The sequence below is a fragment of the Elgaria multicarinata genome, chromosome 1 (genome assembly GCF_023053635.1).
Source record: "Elgaria multicarinata webbii isolate HBS135686 ecotype San Diego chromosome 1, rElgMul1.1.pri, whole genome shotgun sequence".
NCBI lineage: Eukaryota > Metazoa > Chordata > Lepidosauria > Squamata > Anguidae > Elgaria > Elgaria multicarinata.
In genome coordinates this window covers 1227178-1246020 of record NC_086171.1, presented here as the reverse complement: position 1 = coordinate 1246020, position 18843 = coordinate 1227178, and the positions used below count along the sequence as shown (strand labels likewise).

General features: G+C 44.1%; 2 protein-coding genes across 2 annotated transcripts in view; one reads left to right on the top strand and one right to left on the bottom strand.

The window, feature by feature from the left end:
• The window catches only part of LOC134395683 (GTPase IMAP family member 5-like), a 195036-nt gene that overhangs the window by 113397 nt on the left and 62796 nt on the right, over window positions 1–18843 (top strand). The gene's annotated exons all lie outside the window — the stretch shown is intronic.
• On the bottom strand, window positions 11325–18719 carry LOC134395739 (GTPase IMAP family member 7-like). Its single transcript, XM_063121905.1, has 3 exons — window positions 18623–18719; window positions 16613–16674; window positions 11325–14173 (listed from the first exon to the last, which is right to left on the bottom strand). Exons 2-3 carry the CDS (start codon window positions 16629–16631, stop codon window positions 13416–13418), a joined length of 777 nt encoding a protein of 258 aa, XP_062977975.1. The 5' UTR covers window positions 16632–16674; window positions 18623–18719; the 3' UTR covers window positions 11325–13415.

Below are 18843 nucleotides of genomic sequence, written 5' to 3'. Positions count from 1 at the left end.
AAGTATAGACCTTTCCCTCAATTTTACCTTTTAACATAAGATATCTACCCTTATCATCCTTTTTTACCTCTTCTAATGTAAACCCACTTTTTTTTGAAATCAAAGTGGCCACTCCATTTTTTTTTGATGTCCCTAATGACTTTTCATAATAGGCTAGCCACTTTAATTTTATCATATTCGAATTCTCGGAGCCTTGGTGTGTCTCTTGGATCATTATAATATCTGATCCCTCTTTATTAAGCATTTGTTCTATTCTCTTCCTTTTCACGACTGCCCCTAAACCTTTAACATTGAGTGTTGATACCTTTATCTTTTTATCCATAATCACCCTTTTGAAATCTCTTCCGATCCCTTGTGCTCAGCAGTTCAAACTTGCTTACATAAAAACACAAACTCCATACATAAAACCCCCACCCTCCTACCCCAATCCCTCCTCCCCTACCTTCCCCCCCTCCCCACCCCCCCACTCTAATCCCCCCCCCATATCCCCGTGAGTCTAGTACTCCAGCCATCTACTTTAAAGGGGGAGGGGGGAGGCAGTGCTGTGCCTGGCCGGCAGGTTTCTATATTAGCATTTTTATTTGCAATTATCTCCAAACATAATTAACAATTCTCTTACTCTCCAGATGTCCCAGCCTCATTCCCTCCCCCACCCACTCCAGCCCCATCTGCTTCCCCATCCAGACCCAGCCTCTTCAGCAAATCTTTACCTTGATCCAATGAGGTTACTCTGTGTTCCCTCCTCCCATATGTAAATCTTAAAAAAAACCGGGTAACCCCATGCATAAGGAATTTCATTCTTCATTAATGTTTCCATTATTAGTTTAAGACTACTTCTCCAATTTAATGTACGTTGAGAAAGATCATTGTAAATTTACACTGGTTTGCCTTTATATTATATCTGATTCTTAAATCTCAATTCTTTCATAATTTGCTCTTTTTTATAATAATTACCAAATTTCACCAAAATGTCTCTTGCCCCTTTGTGGTTTTGCCCCCCCACACGATGGACTCGATCCGGATCCAATCCGTCTATTGATATATCGGCTTCAGCTCCTTGAACCAGTTCACGATGATTTCTCTAAGATCTTCTCCCTGCGACTCCTTTAGCTGCTTTATTCAAAAAGTAGATCTACTAGATTAATCTTCCGAGGCAATCGATCACAGTACCCATTCTTTAAATTGTATATTAGTTGATTTCTCAAAAGCCTCTTATTCCTTCTGGTCCAAGTCCGCTTTAGCCTCTATCTTTTTGATCTTATCCGAATTTTCCACCTTTTTTATCCGCTAAATACACAATTAATGTCTAAATTCACTCATATGCTGATCCATTTTTTTAAAATATAACAATGTTATTTTCAGCTATAATGGGCCTGATCTCCATCAACGAGGGAGGGTTACTACCACTTTCTCCTCCTTCAGTCATATTTTTTCTTTATTTGGTATTGTATCCAAAGGGACTGGGTCTTTATCTTCCTCCTCTTGCTCAACTCCAGGGGCTGTCCTTTCCAGGAGGGAGAGGCATGCCAAATTATGATTTGAAAGTTCCTTTTTTTTTATAATTTGAAGGTTTCTTATTTTTTTTTCTTCTTTTTTTCTTTTTTCTTTTTTTTTTCTTTTTCTTTTTTTGTATATTAAGCTGGAGCTGGCCGCCTGAGCAATGGCGGGTTTCTTCTGAGGCTCTAAGCGGCGTTTGCCGGAAAAAGCAATTATCTCTCTTCTAATGGGCATAAATCTTTGAGCAAACGACAGAAAATGATTATAAAAGTCACAGGAGCTGGAAAAGCAGAGAGATTTGAAGAAGGGAGGTGAGATGATTGATATTTAATACAATGTCTTGTAAACGGCAACACTATCGAAACCGAAAGTTAAAGAGCAAACACTGACGCAGTTTAAAAAGAAGGAATTTATGCTTGCTGGACATTGATTTGTGTTACAACCTTTCATTCTTATCTCACATGGGAACGATTGAAATGCTGGCTTTGTAAGGTGGAAGTTGTTGATTGGATTTATTGGCGTGGTGAGAAGGGGGGGAGAGAAGGTGGAAGAAGCTGCATTCGGCATTCGGTGAGGGAGATGTGGGAAGCTGAGAGGCTGCGAATGATTAAACTGATCCCCTCTAGTGAATGCTGTTGTGAACTGGATATTCCCCCCCCTCATGAAGAAAGAAAAAGTGTTTGATATATAACAGAGAAGCCAGCATAAGTTGCTAAGGAAGCGAGTTACACTCTAAGATTTATGCCCTACCCAGAAGAGTCCCATGCCTAACATTAAAAGAAAGATCAAAAGTTGGTCAAACCAACTTGCTAACTTGTGCCACACAAGAAGTCTTAAGATAGGAATGGTTTATAATAATAAAGAAGTAAATGCAAAAGAACCTGAAAAGAGATGGAAGTGGTATTGGATTGCTGTGTCCAGATTACAGCAGCAATTGAACCTCTCCTATTTTGGAAAGGCTGTTTAAAGAACCAGAGGCCAAAAGAGGGTAAACTGTGGTTCGACGAGGACTGCAGGAAACTTAAGCAGGAAATCAAAAGACAACATAAATTTCTAAGGGGCAGGGATATAGTTCCTCTACCACACTCCTATTTGGCACTGCGTAAATTCTATAAAAAGACAATTAGAGAAAAGAAGCAGGAGTATATTAGGCTGCAATGGGTTGAATTGGCATCAGCACTTGAAAGTAATGATAGATCCAGATTTTGGCATCTTATCTCAGCTTCAAGACACATCTATGGATACTTTTACCACCACACCTGAATGGGAAGTACATTTTCGCTCCCTTTTTTATGATGAGACGGCCTGCCTACCTCCACTGCAAGAGGAAGACCCAGAGTTGCATAGCTGGGCCCCAGTCACTTCCGAGGAAATAGCTACACTGATATGAAAGTTGAAGCTGTGAAAGGCCCCTGGAAGGAATGGCATCCCACCAGATTTTTTGATTGATTATCCCCAATGGTGGATCCCAGTGTTAGCTGCCTTATTTACATCTATTGATAGAACTGGGAAATTTCCCCAAGATTGGGCGGTGGCTATTGTGGTGCCCCTTTATAAAAAAGGCAACCGGTCAGACCCACCCAAATTACCGCCCTATAAGTCTACTAGATGTTATTAGTAGATTATACACAAGACATCTTCTAGACGTTAGAAAATTGGGTATTTGGGGAGAACCTCCTGTCCGAAGAACAAGTAGGCTTCCGGTGTGGTAGATCTACACTTGACCGTTGCTTTCTATTAAAACACTTGGTAGGGAAATATAAACGCCCCCCATCGCTCACTTTCTGCTGCATTTGTAGATCTCCGAGCAGCCTTCGATTCTATATCCAGACCTCACCTTTGGCATAAGCTTACATTTTTAAATGTTGATCATAAGTTGCTCAGGAGAATACAGGGGCTTGTATGAAAACTCTAGTCTACGTGTGAGAATCTCTTTGGGTGGAGAACTACCCTTTCTCCCTCAATCTCAGACCAATCTTCCTGAAATAGTCAGGAAGATAGTTATGTAAAATAGCCTTTTCTTTCTGGCACGTGCAAATTACAGGAACGTTGGTGAAACTCTATCAATTTTATTAAGGTTAGAACAACCCACAACCAGGGCTCCAATAACACAAGCACAATTTAACAAGAGAGGCATTGGTGGGTATCCAGAATGTCTGTCAAGGTGTGTAAGTGTTAGAATCCTAGAAGAGTAGAGTTGGAAGGGGCCTCTAAGGCCATCGAGTCCAACCCCCTGCTCAACGCAGGAATCCACCTTAAAGCATCCCTGACAGATGGTTGTGCAACAGCAATGGAAATTTATGATATCGCCTCGTTCCTCAGGGCATTAGGGGCTGGGGAAGGGAAGAGGACGCGGAGCTGTAAGGCTGTCTTGGCTATGTGGATGAGAGACTGTGTGATTCTGGGGGGCTGGCAGTTAAAGGGCACAGTGGGCCTAGTCAGGTGCGGAGGGGCACCTTCCACAATGGAGTTACCATTGCCTTCACCCCAATAATGAATCTGGGAAGGAATGCCCCCGGGACATACATCACATGTCATAATGTCGCATTGCTGCCAGAGGTAGCCATTCCAAGAATGTTACCTGAGCAGCAAAGTCACTGCTTAAAGCATTTTATTTAGGGGTGTGTGTGTGATTTTTGAAAAGAAAAAGAAAAAAGAATAAACTCAGTCACTTGATATTTATTTATTACATTTCTAAACTGCCCAATAGCCAAAGCTCCCTGGTTGGCTCCAGGTTACATGGACATTTTTTTAGACATTATCCCCCTCCCCCACGAAACCCCGCCAGATCTACACGTCATTGCGAAGGCGCTTGCGTGCGTCTGGAACGCGCCCCGAAGCTCATCGAGACACACAGGCCTACTTTCAAATCGCAGTTTCCTGGCTTTTGAGCACTGTTATTTACTCCATCTTAAGTGAGTTTAAGGCGTTCCTTCTTCCAACTTGTGTAACAATTATACGCTCTTTCGTCCCCGCCCCGCTCTGCCCAGACTTATTTTGTTGCCTTTCGACTTCCGATACCATTTCCAGTGCGAATAGCAGCATCCATCTTTAATCATCACCTTTCCCGCGTGTGAGGACAGGTGTGGTGGGTTCCATTTTCCTCATTCCTTTCCTCTGTTGCCTTTCCCATTTTTAATTTTTTTTAGTTGTTAATAGGGATGCGCATATGTGCTTGTTCGGTTAATCTGCTGTTTACATAGCGGCGTCTATTGTGCTTGAAGCCTATAGCCAACCCACAAATCCGGCGCGAAAAGCAGCATCCATCTTTACTCTTCACCTTTCCCGCAAGCGAGGAGAGGGGAGGTGGGTGGGTTCCATTTTCCTCATTCCTTTCCTCTTTTGCCTTTCCCATTTTTAATTTTTTTAGTTGTTAATAGGGATGCGCATATGTGCTTGTTCGGTTAGGATTAATCTGCTGTTTACATTGATCTGTTTACATTAATCTGCACGGAATTTTTCCTAGCAGAACTGCTTTTGCTGCCTGGTCAAGCTCATTTCATTTCTGCATGTTGGAATGTAAATAATGTTAAGTTTCTCCCCTCCACACACAAACCCACCCCACCCCTCCTTAGATTACCCTTTAATTTTGATGTTTTTATGTCTGCTGATGAATGCATGTTCTCTTTTTAATGTATTCTTCCCCCTGCCTCATGGCATAATTTATTTAACTCTAATGTGGAATGCAATGCTTACTTATAAACCTTTTGCATGCCTTTCTTCTAAGTAAAACTGCTTGTGTACACTGCGGTCATTTTCAATTTCAAAGGAACAAACAACTTTGTGTTTTCGTTGCAAAAATATGGTCTTTAGTTTCAAGTAATAAAACATTTTTAAAAAAGAAGTGCTATTTTTTATTTATGTACATTATTAATTTAAATAAAGTTATTGTTTAAACAAAACTTCATTTTTTGGAGGCTACTGGTTGAAAAGGGAAGAGCGTATAATTGTTACACAACTTGGAAGAAGGAACGCCTTAAATTGACTTAAGACGGAGTAAATAACAGGGCTCAAAAGCCAGGAAACTGCGATTTGAAAGTACAGATGCCAATACAAAAGGTTTTTATTCAATATGAAACAACGTAACACAAAACATAAAGTTGCGAAGAGAGTGACATAAAGTCGCGAAAACAGGAACAACATTGCAATTATTGTACACTTTAATTTTACCTACGCAACTCCCTATTGCGCCACAAGTATGTGCAAATAGCATCCCTAACTTCGGTTCCCTCAGCTACACGCTCGTTTTCATTATTAACATAGGGTTGTCCTAGGGTCGCAAGTGTTACACGGTTTTGTGGTCCGTCACTGTTAATGATTGCATAACCTGTGGCTTCACAGATGTTGTGCAGAATTGCGCAGGAGCCCCGAAATCCCAAAGCTGCAAAGCTGTCCATTACCTGTATTAAAAAGTGAAAGACAATGTTTAAACCAACAGGAATGTTTAAATTGAAACACATAGCAGTTCGTCTCACATGCGCACGTGTGCATCCAACTACGGGCCAAAGGAAAAAAAAACCCTTCCTATATTCATAACAGGCATTCGATTGTCTCACATGCGCACATATATAGGCAACTTGGGGCCAAAGGGAGAAATAACCTTCTCATACAGAACTCTCGTTCGATCGTCTCACATGCGCACGTGTACCGGCAACTTCAGGCCAAAGGGGAGAAAAAACCTTCCTTTACATAGCACTAGTTCGTTCATCACATGTGCATGTTCGTTCATCACATGTGCATCCGACTATGGGCCAAAGGGAAAAAAAACACCTCCCTATATTCATAACAGGTGTTTGATTGTCTCACATGCACACGTATACAGGCAACTTGGGGCCAAAGGGAGACAAAACCTGCCTATACAAAACTCTCGATCGTTCGTCTCACATACGCATGTGTACCGGCAACTTCGGGCCAAAGGGAGAAAAAAAATTCCTATAGCACTAGTTCGTTCATCACACATGCGCACGTGTGCATCTGACTACGGGCCAAAGGGAAAAAAATCCTATATACATAACACGCATTCGTTCGTCACACATGCGCACGTGTGCATCCAATTTAGCTTAGAAGAAAAAAACTTACCTTTTGAAAATCGCCAAGATAGACTGTGCGACAAAGAAGAACTAGCTCCATTGCCAAGCACACTCCAACTGTCGAGCGGCCAACCCCAAACAGCTCTGCTGCATTTTTATAGAACCCAGGATTCTATAACAGCATCCTCCGTCTGCGGTGAATTTTGATGGTTTTTTGGAGTTGCGCCTGGTGATGCCAGTACTCATCCTCGAGCACAGACAGTGCTCGAAGAGCACATAGAAGTAAATTGATAGAAACAGCCATGGTGCTGACTAATTCCGTTTGGCTATCCATGGACTCCATCTTCTCCACAATGAGCACAACGACCCAAACAGGGAATTCAGGGATTTGAGGAATTTAAAAAAAAGGGGAGGGGAGCAAGAGAGAACGTCACAAGCATCCCCCAAAGCCAGCCTCTAAGAAACGCCCACTTGCGACGGAAGGGACACAATCGCCTGGCGCCAACATTGTTATCTTTTCGGCGCCAGGTCAAGACTTTTCTCTTCTCCCAGGCATTTTAACAGCATTTAACAACATTAAGTTTGTTTTTAATGGACCCCAGAATTGTTGTTTTTAAATGGATGCTGTTGTTTTTATACTGTTCTAATGTTTTTAAATTTTTGTATACTCTTAATGTTTAATATTTTTAATTGTTGTAAACCGCCCAGATAGCTTCGTCTGTGGGGCGGTATATAAATGTAATTAAATAAATAAATTTAGAAGAGTGTGAACCGCTCCAACGAAACGAAACGAAATGAAAGAAAATGCTCATGAGGCAGTAAAGAAAGACATGCTTCATTTTGGTACGTATTAAAAACCCGTGCAGGGAAACGCCTTCACAACGACGTGTAGATCTGGCCCAAAATGTGGTCAGGCCAAACTTTCTGCCTAACACTTTTTCCTGTGCCTTATGCTGCTTTCATTAATGGCAGCCACAAACGGCCTCCCATCTCGTGTGAAGGTTTTTTCTCTATTCACTGCCAGTAATACTCATTTCTGAAGTCCGTCTCCCCACTCCGGAAGCAAAGCGAAGCACAAACAGCAGCAAAGTAGAACAGCGAAATTGAAAGGGTTCTGTGGTGTTCCATTTCTGAGAATTCATATGGTGAAAAATAAGATTATACCTAGTAACAGAAAGCATGTTTCCAAATGATAAAGTTTTTTTTTAAAAAAAAAATCCACCTGTTTAATGTTCTGTTTGTCGTGTTTCTCTATCCCCCCCACAAAAAATATTTATTTTAATGTAAAAGGATATTTATTATTCTACCTTTCCAACAGAATGCTCAAAGCAGTTAAGAGTGAAAAGAAAATTAATTAAAATACAAACTAAAACATATTAAAAATACATCCTGAAAATCACACAAACCGAAGAAACAAACAGCACTTCAGGTGAGTCAACTGGCAGGCTGAAGTTCACCTGAAAAGGAAAGGTCTCTCTTCCCCTCCAGCAGGGTTCCAAAGTCTGGGTGTAGCCACTGAAAGGCCCTGCCTCAAGTTGAAGAGAAGACTGAGGGGAGACATGATAGCACTCTTCATAGAATCATAGAATAGTAGAGTTGGCCATCAAGTCCAATCCTCTGTTCAATGCAGGAATCCACCCTTGAAAGGTTGTCACACAGAGGAGGGTCAGGATCTCTTCTCAATCCTCCCAGAGTGCAGGACATGGAATAACGGGCTCAAGTGACAGGAAGCCAGATTCTGGACACCAGGAAAAACTTCATGGCTGTTAGAGCAGTACGACAATGGAACCAGTTACCTAGGGAGGTTGTGGGCTCTCCCACACTAGAGGCCTTCAAGAGGCAGCTGGACAGCCATCTGTCAGGGATGCTTTAAGGTGGATTCCTGCATTGAGCAGGGGGTTGGACTTGATGGCCTTAGAGACCCCTTCCGACTCTACTGTTCTATGATTCTATGATTTTCACCTTGTGTCAAATCGTTACAAAAGTGGAATAAAAAAATAAAAAGCGGGAAATAACTCTATGAAAGCAGTATGTGGAAGGAGGATTGTGCCCCAACAGTTATCAGTGCACTTCAATACCACTATGAAGCAGTAGTGTAGATCTAGCTGTATCAGGGTCTGAACTAAATGTTGTGGCCAGTGCACACTACTAGTGTGAATAGTTTTTTGTGTTAGGGCCACAGCCATTTGTGCAGCCTCCAAGGAGTCTGTGAGGTCCAACACACCCTCCAACTGCAAAAGGTTGGTTGTAGAGGGCTTTTTCCGGGCACGATTCAAAGAGCTGGTATTAACATTTAAAGCCCTAAATGGCTTGAGGCCAGGCTATCTGAAGGAACGCCTCCTCCCATATGTACCTGCCCGGACCCTAAGGTCATCTACAGGGGTCCTTCTCTGCGAGCCCCTGCTAAAGGAAGTGAGGCAGGTGGCTACCAGGAGGAGCAGGGCCTTCTCTGCTGTGGCACCCCAGCTGTGGAATGAGCTCCCTACATTATATGCTTTTAGACGCCAGGTGAAGACCTTTCTATTCTCCCAGCATTTTAATAGTCTATAAATAAATTTTAACTTGGGGTTTAAATTTGTAATTTTGCACTGCTGCTCTTTATCTGGTTGAGCTTTTATATTGTATTTTATATTATACTTTTATACTGTTGTTTTATACTTTGAATGTTTTTAATTTTTGTGAACCGCCCAGAGAGCTCCGGCTATTGGGCGGTATAGAAATGTAATAAATAAATAAATAAATAAATAAATTTTGTAGCTGGACTGATTGAAGATCAAGCCTTGGTCTGATCCAACATCAGGGCTCTTATGTTCTTGTCCGGCAGATCTGCATAAAGTTAGCAGATCTGAGGGAACCTCCTTAGTTCCATTTTGGAGCAGTCCATTGATCATTATTGGCTGTAGAAGGAGCATTCTGTTGAATAAATCCTCTAGACCTGTTCAGGCATTCTAGATGTGTGTTAAACTAACATGTGAGGAGGAAGGGAGGGAGAGAGAGGAGCAAGGACCAGCACGCTCGCTTCTTGGCCCCTCCAACGGCATTCAAGCTGCCCCTCATGGATTGAAGGCAAACATTTGCAGCAGAGGGGGTCCCATTGCAATTCTGAATTCTAGATTTCTAGGGTCCTAAACTGTTAACCGAAAAGCCTTAACGACCGTCGGTGAAGGTGTCTTTTGAACAGGGCCTGTGACGTCTCTCTTGCTTCTCTACAGCCACCAAAGTCTGGGCTGGATCTGTGTGCTCCTGTCTTGATGGCCTTGGCCTCGGGTCTGTGCCCCGAGGCACTGGGCTCCTGAATTGGCGCTCCTTCTCAGCATCTGCATGGGAAGGAGTGCCAATTTGATGCTGCCTCCGGTGCCGCTGGCAGAGACAAGGAGAGGGGAAGAACGGGGCAGCAGGCTCTCCTCCCTCTGATCTCACTCTGGCTGCCTGTTCCTTCGCCCCCCTCTTTTTTATTTTTAATCTACAGATTTAAAAAAAAACCACGTACGGGGGAAAGGAATGGGGCAGCCAGAGCAAGCTCAGAGGGAGGAGAGCTGGCTGTCCCATTCCTCCCCTCCTCCCGGTGCTTGTCCCCGCAGTGGCGTCCGACTCCTGGCTGCCCCGTTCCTCTCCCCCCACCCCGTTTCTTTAAAATGTGTGAAACCCAGGGCTCCCTGACCGGCCACTTTAAAAGAAAAAAAAAATCTTAAAACGGCTCCGCAGAGGCGTGGAGCCTGGCTCCAAGCTAAAAAAGTTGAGGTAAGTACCTGCCCTTTTTAGCACGAAGCTTTGGGCTTCAGAGCGGCAGCTGCATCATGTAGATCACCTGTCGCCACGCCAGAGCTATCCCGGGGTAAAGCACCCATCTAGACAAGCCCTTGTGTCTCGGGATGTCAATAACTGCAGCAAGGGAGCCACAGGAACACTCAGAGCAGATAACATTCACAGCAACCCCGTCTTGGGTCCGCAATTCAGCTAGCTGATTGTATCATCTCATAGCCTAGATGACTGGGACATTTCAAGCAGTGCTGTGCCTCACTGATATGCAGCACGATGTGCACATTATTTCTGTGCAGTATTAGAATTTGTCTATGTCTCATGGATAGGATAACCAGATGCAATTTCACATGCCAAAGCCCTAAACGGTTTGGGGCCAGGTTTTTTGAAGGAACGCCTCCTCCCATATGTACCTGCCCGGACCTTAAGGTCATCTACAGGGGTCCTGCTCCGTGAGCCCCTGCCAAAGGAGGTGAGGCAGGTGGCTACTAGGAGGAGGGCTTTTTCCGCTGTGGCACCCCGGTTGTGGAATGAGCTCCCCAGAGAGGTCCGCCTGGCTCCTACACTGTACTCCTTTCGTCGCCAGCTGAAGACCTTTTTATACTCTCAGAATTTTAACACTTAATGTTAACTTAAATTTAAATTTTACTGTTCTAACTCTGTATTTTAATCTTATATCAATTTTGCTGCGTGGTTTTATCCTGGTTGTGCTTTTTATACTGTATTTTGTATTTGTGCTTTTAACCTGTTGGTTGTTTTATTGTGGTTTTAATTTTTGTGAACCGCCCAGAGAGCTTCAGCTATTGGGCGGTATAAAAATGTAAAAAATAAATAAATGCCTAGTAGGCTAAAACCTGGCTAACAACAGCCTGTTTCTCATGTAAGAACACCTCCGAGTTGATGTCATGGAGTATTCTAACAGGTCAAAGTTCTTAATTTGGCCCTTTTTCGCTTCAGAACACAGACCAATTGATTCGAGAGACTATTTTCAATAACCAAGCCTAGTCCAAGTAGACAAATATCACCACAGACTCAGAATTAAACTGAAATGCATTTAAGGCTTTATTTAAGAAAACTGAAGAAAATGTATAGTTAGCATGGTGGTTGCTAGCTTATCTGGGACTAGAAAATCAGCAGTGAAAAGAAATGTGACATGAATGACAGATTATCTCAAAGGAAAGCAGTTGACAAAACCAGGGCTATGAATCTTGCAATAGCTCACAACACTCTCCTGCACTCTACTTACATTTCAAAAGCTAAACTGAGACTTGCTAAATAACTTGCACTTGACTTCCTACTGCGTGTGACCTGAACGTGAAAAACGACCCTGTAGCATTACTAAGTTTCTCTGGGAATGTGAAGGGATGACCCTACTGGCACCTAAATAGTTAAGTACAGAAATTAAAGAGGAAAAACCAAAGTCCCAAAACGAAAGTTTTAAGAGGCAAATGAATAAGATGCCAGAACTTAAGAAGTTCTTAACTTTATACGAGTCAGTTCTAAAAGTGTTAAATCAATCCTAAAGTTTTATTTTCATTTTGTTTCATTTCATTTCATTTCATTTATTACATTTCTATACCACAAATAGCTAAAGCTCTGTAGGCAGTTTACAAAGATTAAAAACCTTAAAAATACAATATTATCCATAATATAGGGTGACCATATGAAAAGGAGGACTGGGCTCCTGTATCTTTAACAGTTGCATAGAAAAGGGAATTTCAGCAGGTGTCATTTGTATATATGGAGAACCCGGTGAAATTCCTTCTTCATCACCACAGTTAAAGGTGCAGGAGCTATACTAGAGTGATCAGATTTAAAAGAGGGCAGGGTACCTGCAGCTTTAACTGGTATGATGAAGAGGAATTTTCACCAGGTTCTCCATATATGCAAATGATATCTGCTGAAATTCCCTTTTCTATGCAACTGTTAAAGATACAGGAGCCCTGTCCTCCTTTTCATAGGGTCACCCTACCATAATATGAATCCTGTTTATATATGAACATGTAACTAGACAGAACACACGTCAACCATGATGGCTCCCTGAATCAAAAAGCATCAAATACAGATGTTCAGTAGCCCTTATCACCACAGGTAAGTAGTCAACAAAGGCTTTTTCTCCAAACTGATGTCTGAGCATGTGCCAAGACTCTTCTTTACTGCTCCTTAGGATTAACCAAGGCATTGCTGGCTGTGACCTTACAGAAAGCAAGTTCAGACCTTGCGGTTCATCTTCCTATGCAAATTCTCAACCAGCTTTTACAGCCTTCAGTTCAGAGGTGGCTGTTAAGGCCCAAAGATCAAACATTATGAAATCAAACGTCTGGGGTTTTCTTGCATGAGAATATTAGGTGTGGAATAAAAGTATAGAGTCCTCTGAAATATAAGTCTGGGGTTGTCTTACATAGGGTGACCATATGGAAAGGAGGACTGGGCTCCTGTATCTTCAACAGTTGCATAGAAAAGGGAATTTCGGCAGGTGTCATTTGTATATATGGGGAACCTGGTGAAATTCCCTCTTCATCACAACAGTTAAAGGTGCAGGAGCTATACTAGAGTGAGCAGATTTAAAAGAGGGCAGGGCTCCTGCAGCTTTGTGATGAAGAGGGAATTTCACCAGGTTCCCCATATATACAAATGACACCTGCAGAAATTCCGTTTTCAATACCACTGTTAAAGATACAGGAGCCCTGTCCTCCTTTTCATAGGGTCACCGTATCTTACAGGTCTTCCCAAAGCCCTCAACAAGATGAGCTACATATCTCAGGACCGAATTAGACATTTGCAGTTTGTCAGAGCTCCTTTAATCATTGGTTAGCGATGTTATTTAACATGCTGACCAGCCAACAGGCAGGGTAGTTGTTTGGATGGGAGGGAAATTTTACACAGGCCTGAGGGACAGAAGGTTCCAGAATGGACAAACCAAGAACTTGGAGCTGGAGTGTTGTGGGCCAGGGAGCCACAGGGAACAGTGTGTGTGTGTTGGTGGGGGGTGGGCAGACAGAAGGCCCAGTTCGATATGACACCAAATACATGTGAATGCATCTTAGCTTTTTTTTTAATGCTTTGCAGCCATGAGGAGGAGGGAGCATTCTGAATGAGGGTTGCACCATATAGTCTTTGCTATATCTCTTAGAGTATTTTGCACGGTCCGGAATCTTGAGGTTTCCTCTTCTCAAACCACTCCATCATTTCTTTCTTCTGCTTGAGCATTTCTGTTTTGTGCTTCGCTTCCATTTCTTTGAGCATCTCTGAAATGTCATTGACCCCTATTTGTTTCTGGTCCTTATCTAGCATTTCTTCCGTATAATGTGGGGCCTCCCTGTTCCTTTCCATCAGGTCATCGATCATAGAAAGCCACTCTGCAACCTGCTCGTCCCTTTCCAGACCTTTAGCCTTGTTGTTGAAAGTGAGGCACCGGTCACCACACTGGGCAATGTGGCTCAGGAGCTCTTTGTCGCCCTCCCTTAAGAACTGTCTGAGGGGTCTGCCTTCCAGGTCTTCTTTGCGGGTGAACAAAATGATCATGTAGTCCTTTGCTTTAAGGCTGAAGATCTGTTGGATAATCCGAGCAACGTCCTTCTCCTCTTGGCTGAAACGACCCAGCTGAATGACTTGTATAATGGCGTGTGGTCCCGGGTAGAGGTGCTTCACACATGTTTTAACTTCTTCACTGGTCTTCTCTTCTGAAACACTTGTGTCAAAAAACCCAGGCGTATCAACAACCGTAATTCTCCTGCCACCTATTTCAGTATCCCCTTTTTGACAGTTCTTTGTCACTGAGGCGGGTGATGCAAAAGACTCAAATTTCTTATCCCCCAGAATGGTGTTTGCTGTGGCACTTTTTCCAGCTCCAGTTTTACCGACAAGCACGATCCTCTGTTCAGATCCTATTAAAAAAAAAAGTCAGAGAATGTACGAAGCAGCCAGATGAGGTGAACATTGTTCTGACCTGTCAGCATGAACCAATAAGGTGCCCAGGTGGCAAGGCAGGCCACTTGCTGCACTAGCAAGGAAAGCTCCCGGTGAGCAGCTCTGCTCTGAGGAATGTGGGACTGAGGCCTCCACCACTCTACTGCTCCAAACCTCCCCCCAGACTGAGGTGAACATTCAAGACCCCAAAACCTCTAGTGCTTCTCCCCTTCCTGCAGCCTCTCTCCTGGAAACAGCCCCCGCCCCAGTGCTGTTGGGCCGGCATGTTGGAGTGGTGGCTACTGACTCATCAGAGCTCAGGGAAGGTTTCCGTGATGATCTTGGCTTGGCTTCAGCAGGCTCATGACAACCTCAAGTTCACTATCTGGAGCCCTCAGCCAGTGGTGTAGCAGCCCCTGATTTGCTAAGCTCATCCTCCTCCGTCTCTGAGCATGATGGGGCATGAGAGGTATTCATCGTTTAGCAGCTGTGGCTCAGAGGCTCATTACACCCCTTGGTAGGTCAGCGATATTCAAGGCTCCCCACCCCACCCAGCACCACCATAGCAGAGATGGAGAACTTCTAGCTGGGGCTGTGCATTGTCTTGGGCTGAGTTCCCAAATCTAAGGCAAATTGGTACCGGGTTGGCCTGAGATGCCCCAAGACCAATGCAGATTGGTACCAAAGCCCCAGGCCAATTCGGAGCCTTGGGCCAATTCAGAGCAGTGCTGGGCTGCTCCCCCTCACCCGCCCACCTGGGCGCAAGACCAGCTGTGAGTTCAGTTGAGTCCATTGGACTAATTGGACTCACCAGACTCCTCTCCCTCTCTCTCCCCAGCCTCCCCAGTCACCTCCCACCACTGCCACGACTTATTTGTAAATCATGTCCTCCTCCCAGAGAGCTGAGCCACAATTTAAAGCTATGGTCACGGCAGCTCTCTTTTTTGCTATACCTATGGACGCAAACTACGGTGGCCATAAAGGGCCATTCCTCTTTATGGTTGCTGTAGTTTAAGGCTATAGATATAGAAAAAACAGAGAGCCATCATGATCTTAATTTTAAATCACGACTTAAATCACGGCTCTCTGGGAGGAAGATGCGATTTATAGGTAAGTCCCAGTGGTGGCAGCCCTGGGTTGGGAAAGAGGGTCTGTGAAGATGGGCGAGGGGCCTGCAAAGGGGGAGGGGGCAAGGGAGCTACCAATGGGGAATTGGAAGTCAGGAGTCCCATGGATTCCTGGTTGGCCTCTTGCCCGGCTTTCCTGGGTGTCAGCCATCTGACCACCATGCAGGGACCTTCAAGGCTGAGTTGCTTTGGTGCTGAAGCAAGGCATGCACCCCTGAAGTGCCTTGAGTCGAATTGGGGCTGTTTCGGAAACTCTGAAATGGCTTCCGAGGTGAGTTGGGGGGGCGTGCACAGCCCTGCTCCTAGCTCCCCTGGTCTCCACCCATCTTGAAAGGCTCTGCCCCCCTCTACACCAACAGTGCGATATGGCTGTAAGAAAGGCAAATGCTATTTGGGGCTGCATTAATAGAAGTATAGCTTCCAAATCGCGTGAGGTCCTGGTTCCTCTCTATTCGGCCCTGGTTAGGCCTCATCTAGAGTATTGCGTCCACTTCTGGGCTCCACAATTCAAGAAGGACGCAGACAAGCTGGAGCGTGTTCAGAGGAGGGCAACCAGGATGATCAGCGGCCTGGAAACAAAGCCCTATGAGGAGAGACTGAAAGAACTGGGCATATTTAGCCTGGAGGGGAAGATTGAGGGGAGACAGGATAACACTCTTCAAATACTTAAAAGGTTGTCACACAGAGGAGGGCCAGGATCTCTTCCCAATCCTCCCAGAGTGCAGGACCTGGAATAACAGGCTCAAGTTAAAGGAAGCCAGAGTCCAGCTGGACATCAGGAAAAACTTCCTGACTGTTAGAGCAGTGCGACAATGGAATCAGTTGCCTGGTGAGGTTGTGGGCTCTCCCACCCTAGAGGCCTTCAAGAGGCAGCTGGACAACCATCTGTCAGGGATGCTTTAGGGTGGATTCCTGTATTGAGCAGGGGGTTGGACTCGATGGCCTTGTAGGCCCCTTCCAACTCTGCTATTCTATGATTCTATGTTTCTCTCCAATCAGCAGCTGGTTGAAGAAAAGAGGTTTTGTTTTTGTTTTTTTCTGGTTGAAAGTCCCATATCTCTGATCTCTGGAGAGATTGCACATAAGGGATTTCTCTCTCTTTGCCCCCCTCCATTTAGGCTCTTTAAAAGTCTTGATTAGCACAAAGGGAGGCTTTGTAAAAGCCTAATTCCAGCGAGGTCATCTTGGGGAGGTGTATCTAATATACAACAATGTACAGTTTTATTTTTGCTATACAATAAAAAAATAATTTGATTTGCCACAATTCAATCAGCTTCCTGAAGGCCTTACCTTTGCTGCTTTCAGCCATATTCTCACAACTAGGATGAGTCCAAAACTGATATTTAGGATTTCTAGATTTAAAACAAAACAAACAAATCAGAGAATCAGGTAAACAATATCTTTGGAAGCCACCTCGTGAGCCTTTTTTGGCTAAAGGGCCATATAGAAATGCTCTAAAATACATACATAAATGAAAGCATGCATGATAATGTGGAATGCCCTCCCCTTGGGGGCCTGACTGGCGCCAACGCTGATTTTATTCCGGCGCCAAGTAAAAACATGGCTTTTTAACAAAGCTTTTAATGGCTGAATTCACTAAGATGGCACATTGTTTTAACTGTTTTAATTGTTATTATTTATTCATTTATTTATTTATATAGCACCATTAGGGAAATGGTAGCGCATGCAAGCCATTGTTTGTGAGTCTTCCCGGGATCACATCTCTACAACGCGGCCAGTTCACATGAGCAGGGGGTTGGACTCGATGGCCTTGTAGGTCCCTTCCAACTCTGCTATTCTATGATTTAACCTGACTCCTTTTCCATTCTAAGGTGGCAAATTCTTGGGCTCCTTCTGCCTTTTATACAAACCGTTTCCTGAATGCTTTCATCATGAAATCTTGGTGGGGGGAAAGGGAGGGAGGGACCCTGCTCTAGCCAATGGTCAGAGTGGGAGCAGAGGAGTTTTAAAAGCAGAAACACACACACACACACACACACACACCCTATCACCTAGTGAGTAATTTTAACATAAAATCAGTTATATGGGGAAATTTGTGTGGCAGCACTGTGGAATAGATGAAGACAAGAACTGGTGTTTGAATAGTACTGCAAAACTTTAGCTAGCAATGATTATGATAGCTGCTCAATACCCTGCTTAGAGATTCAAATCAAAGACATGGAATCTTACCACAGGGTGGGGGTGGGACCCATTGGCCCAACAATATTTAAACACTGAAATAACCACCACCACAGCTATATAAAGCTAGTAAGTTTAAACAGACCTTTTCAGCATGCAGGGCTTAATTAGAGCACTGTCTTTTCAGGGATTGGTCTGGGAACTAGCTGGTAATGCCAAGGTTCAGGGCATAGATATATTATTTATTTATTTATTTAAGGATTTTTATGCTGCCATTCAGCCAAAAAAGGCTCTCACAGCGGCTTACAAAAGTATTTCTTGACAGTCCCTGCCCACAGGCTTACAATCTAAGAGACATGACACAAAAGGAAAGGGGATTGGGAGGGAGGAGGAGGGGGAAAAGCAAAGCAAATTCAGGCACTACAAACTTAGGCCATAGCTAGACCTAAGGTTTATCCCTGGATCGTCCAGGGGTCAAACCTGTTCATCTAGGTGGCACACAGGGGATCCAGTGCTCAGGCAGGGGCGAACCCTGGAGGATCCCAGGATACACCTTAGGTCTAGCTGTGGCCTTAGTTGCAAAGTTCAGCAGTTACAGTTGACAGTTGGCAGCAGGAGGGAGGTGGCTTTCAGCTGGAGCTGGACCCAGGCACGATGGAGAGGTGCCTGGCTGCTGCTTCCTCCCTCACTGGTGGCCTCTTCAGATTTATCTACATAGAGTTTCTTTGAGTATGTACAGACATCCTTTACAGCAACATGAGAGTTTTTGATGGCCGCTAGCTTAGATGGCTTAAAGGGGGCAACAGCTCTTCCCATGGTTGTCTTACAACCATGGAAAGAGAACTTCTCGCTCAGAGGAGATGACCAGAATGCCAGTCTGAACCCAAATATCTCCCAAATATGAGGAAATTAAGCAGAAAGGTGCAATTCTGTTTAATCCAAAGGCTTCCATACTCTCATATTAACAGAGAGCAGTCCACAAAAGACATCTCTGTAACAATGTCATTACCCTTCTTCTCTGGAGCAAACAAAATCCCCAGTGACAAAGAACTCTCTCTCTCTCTCTCTCTCTCTCTCTCTCTCTCTCTCTCTCTCTCTCTCTCTCTCTCTCACACACACACACACACACACACACACACACACACACACACACACACTTACGTTATCCTTCTGAAAGATCTTGGGTAACTTGCTTCTCAGCAGAGAGCCTCACGATGCCTCTGGGCGCAGCGCTGCCTGTTCTGCAAACTGGTCTCTCTGTGGAAACCTCTGAGCCTTTATAGGGTGCTTGGAGGGGCTACTTTCACTTTCAGTGGGTGCATTTCCCAGAATAAGATGAATCCTTCTTTGCCTGTTGGGTGTTGATTAATGATCAACATCTG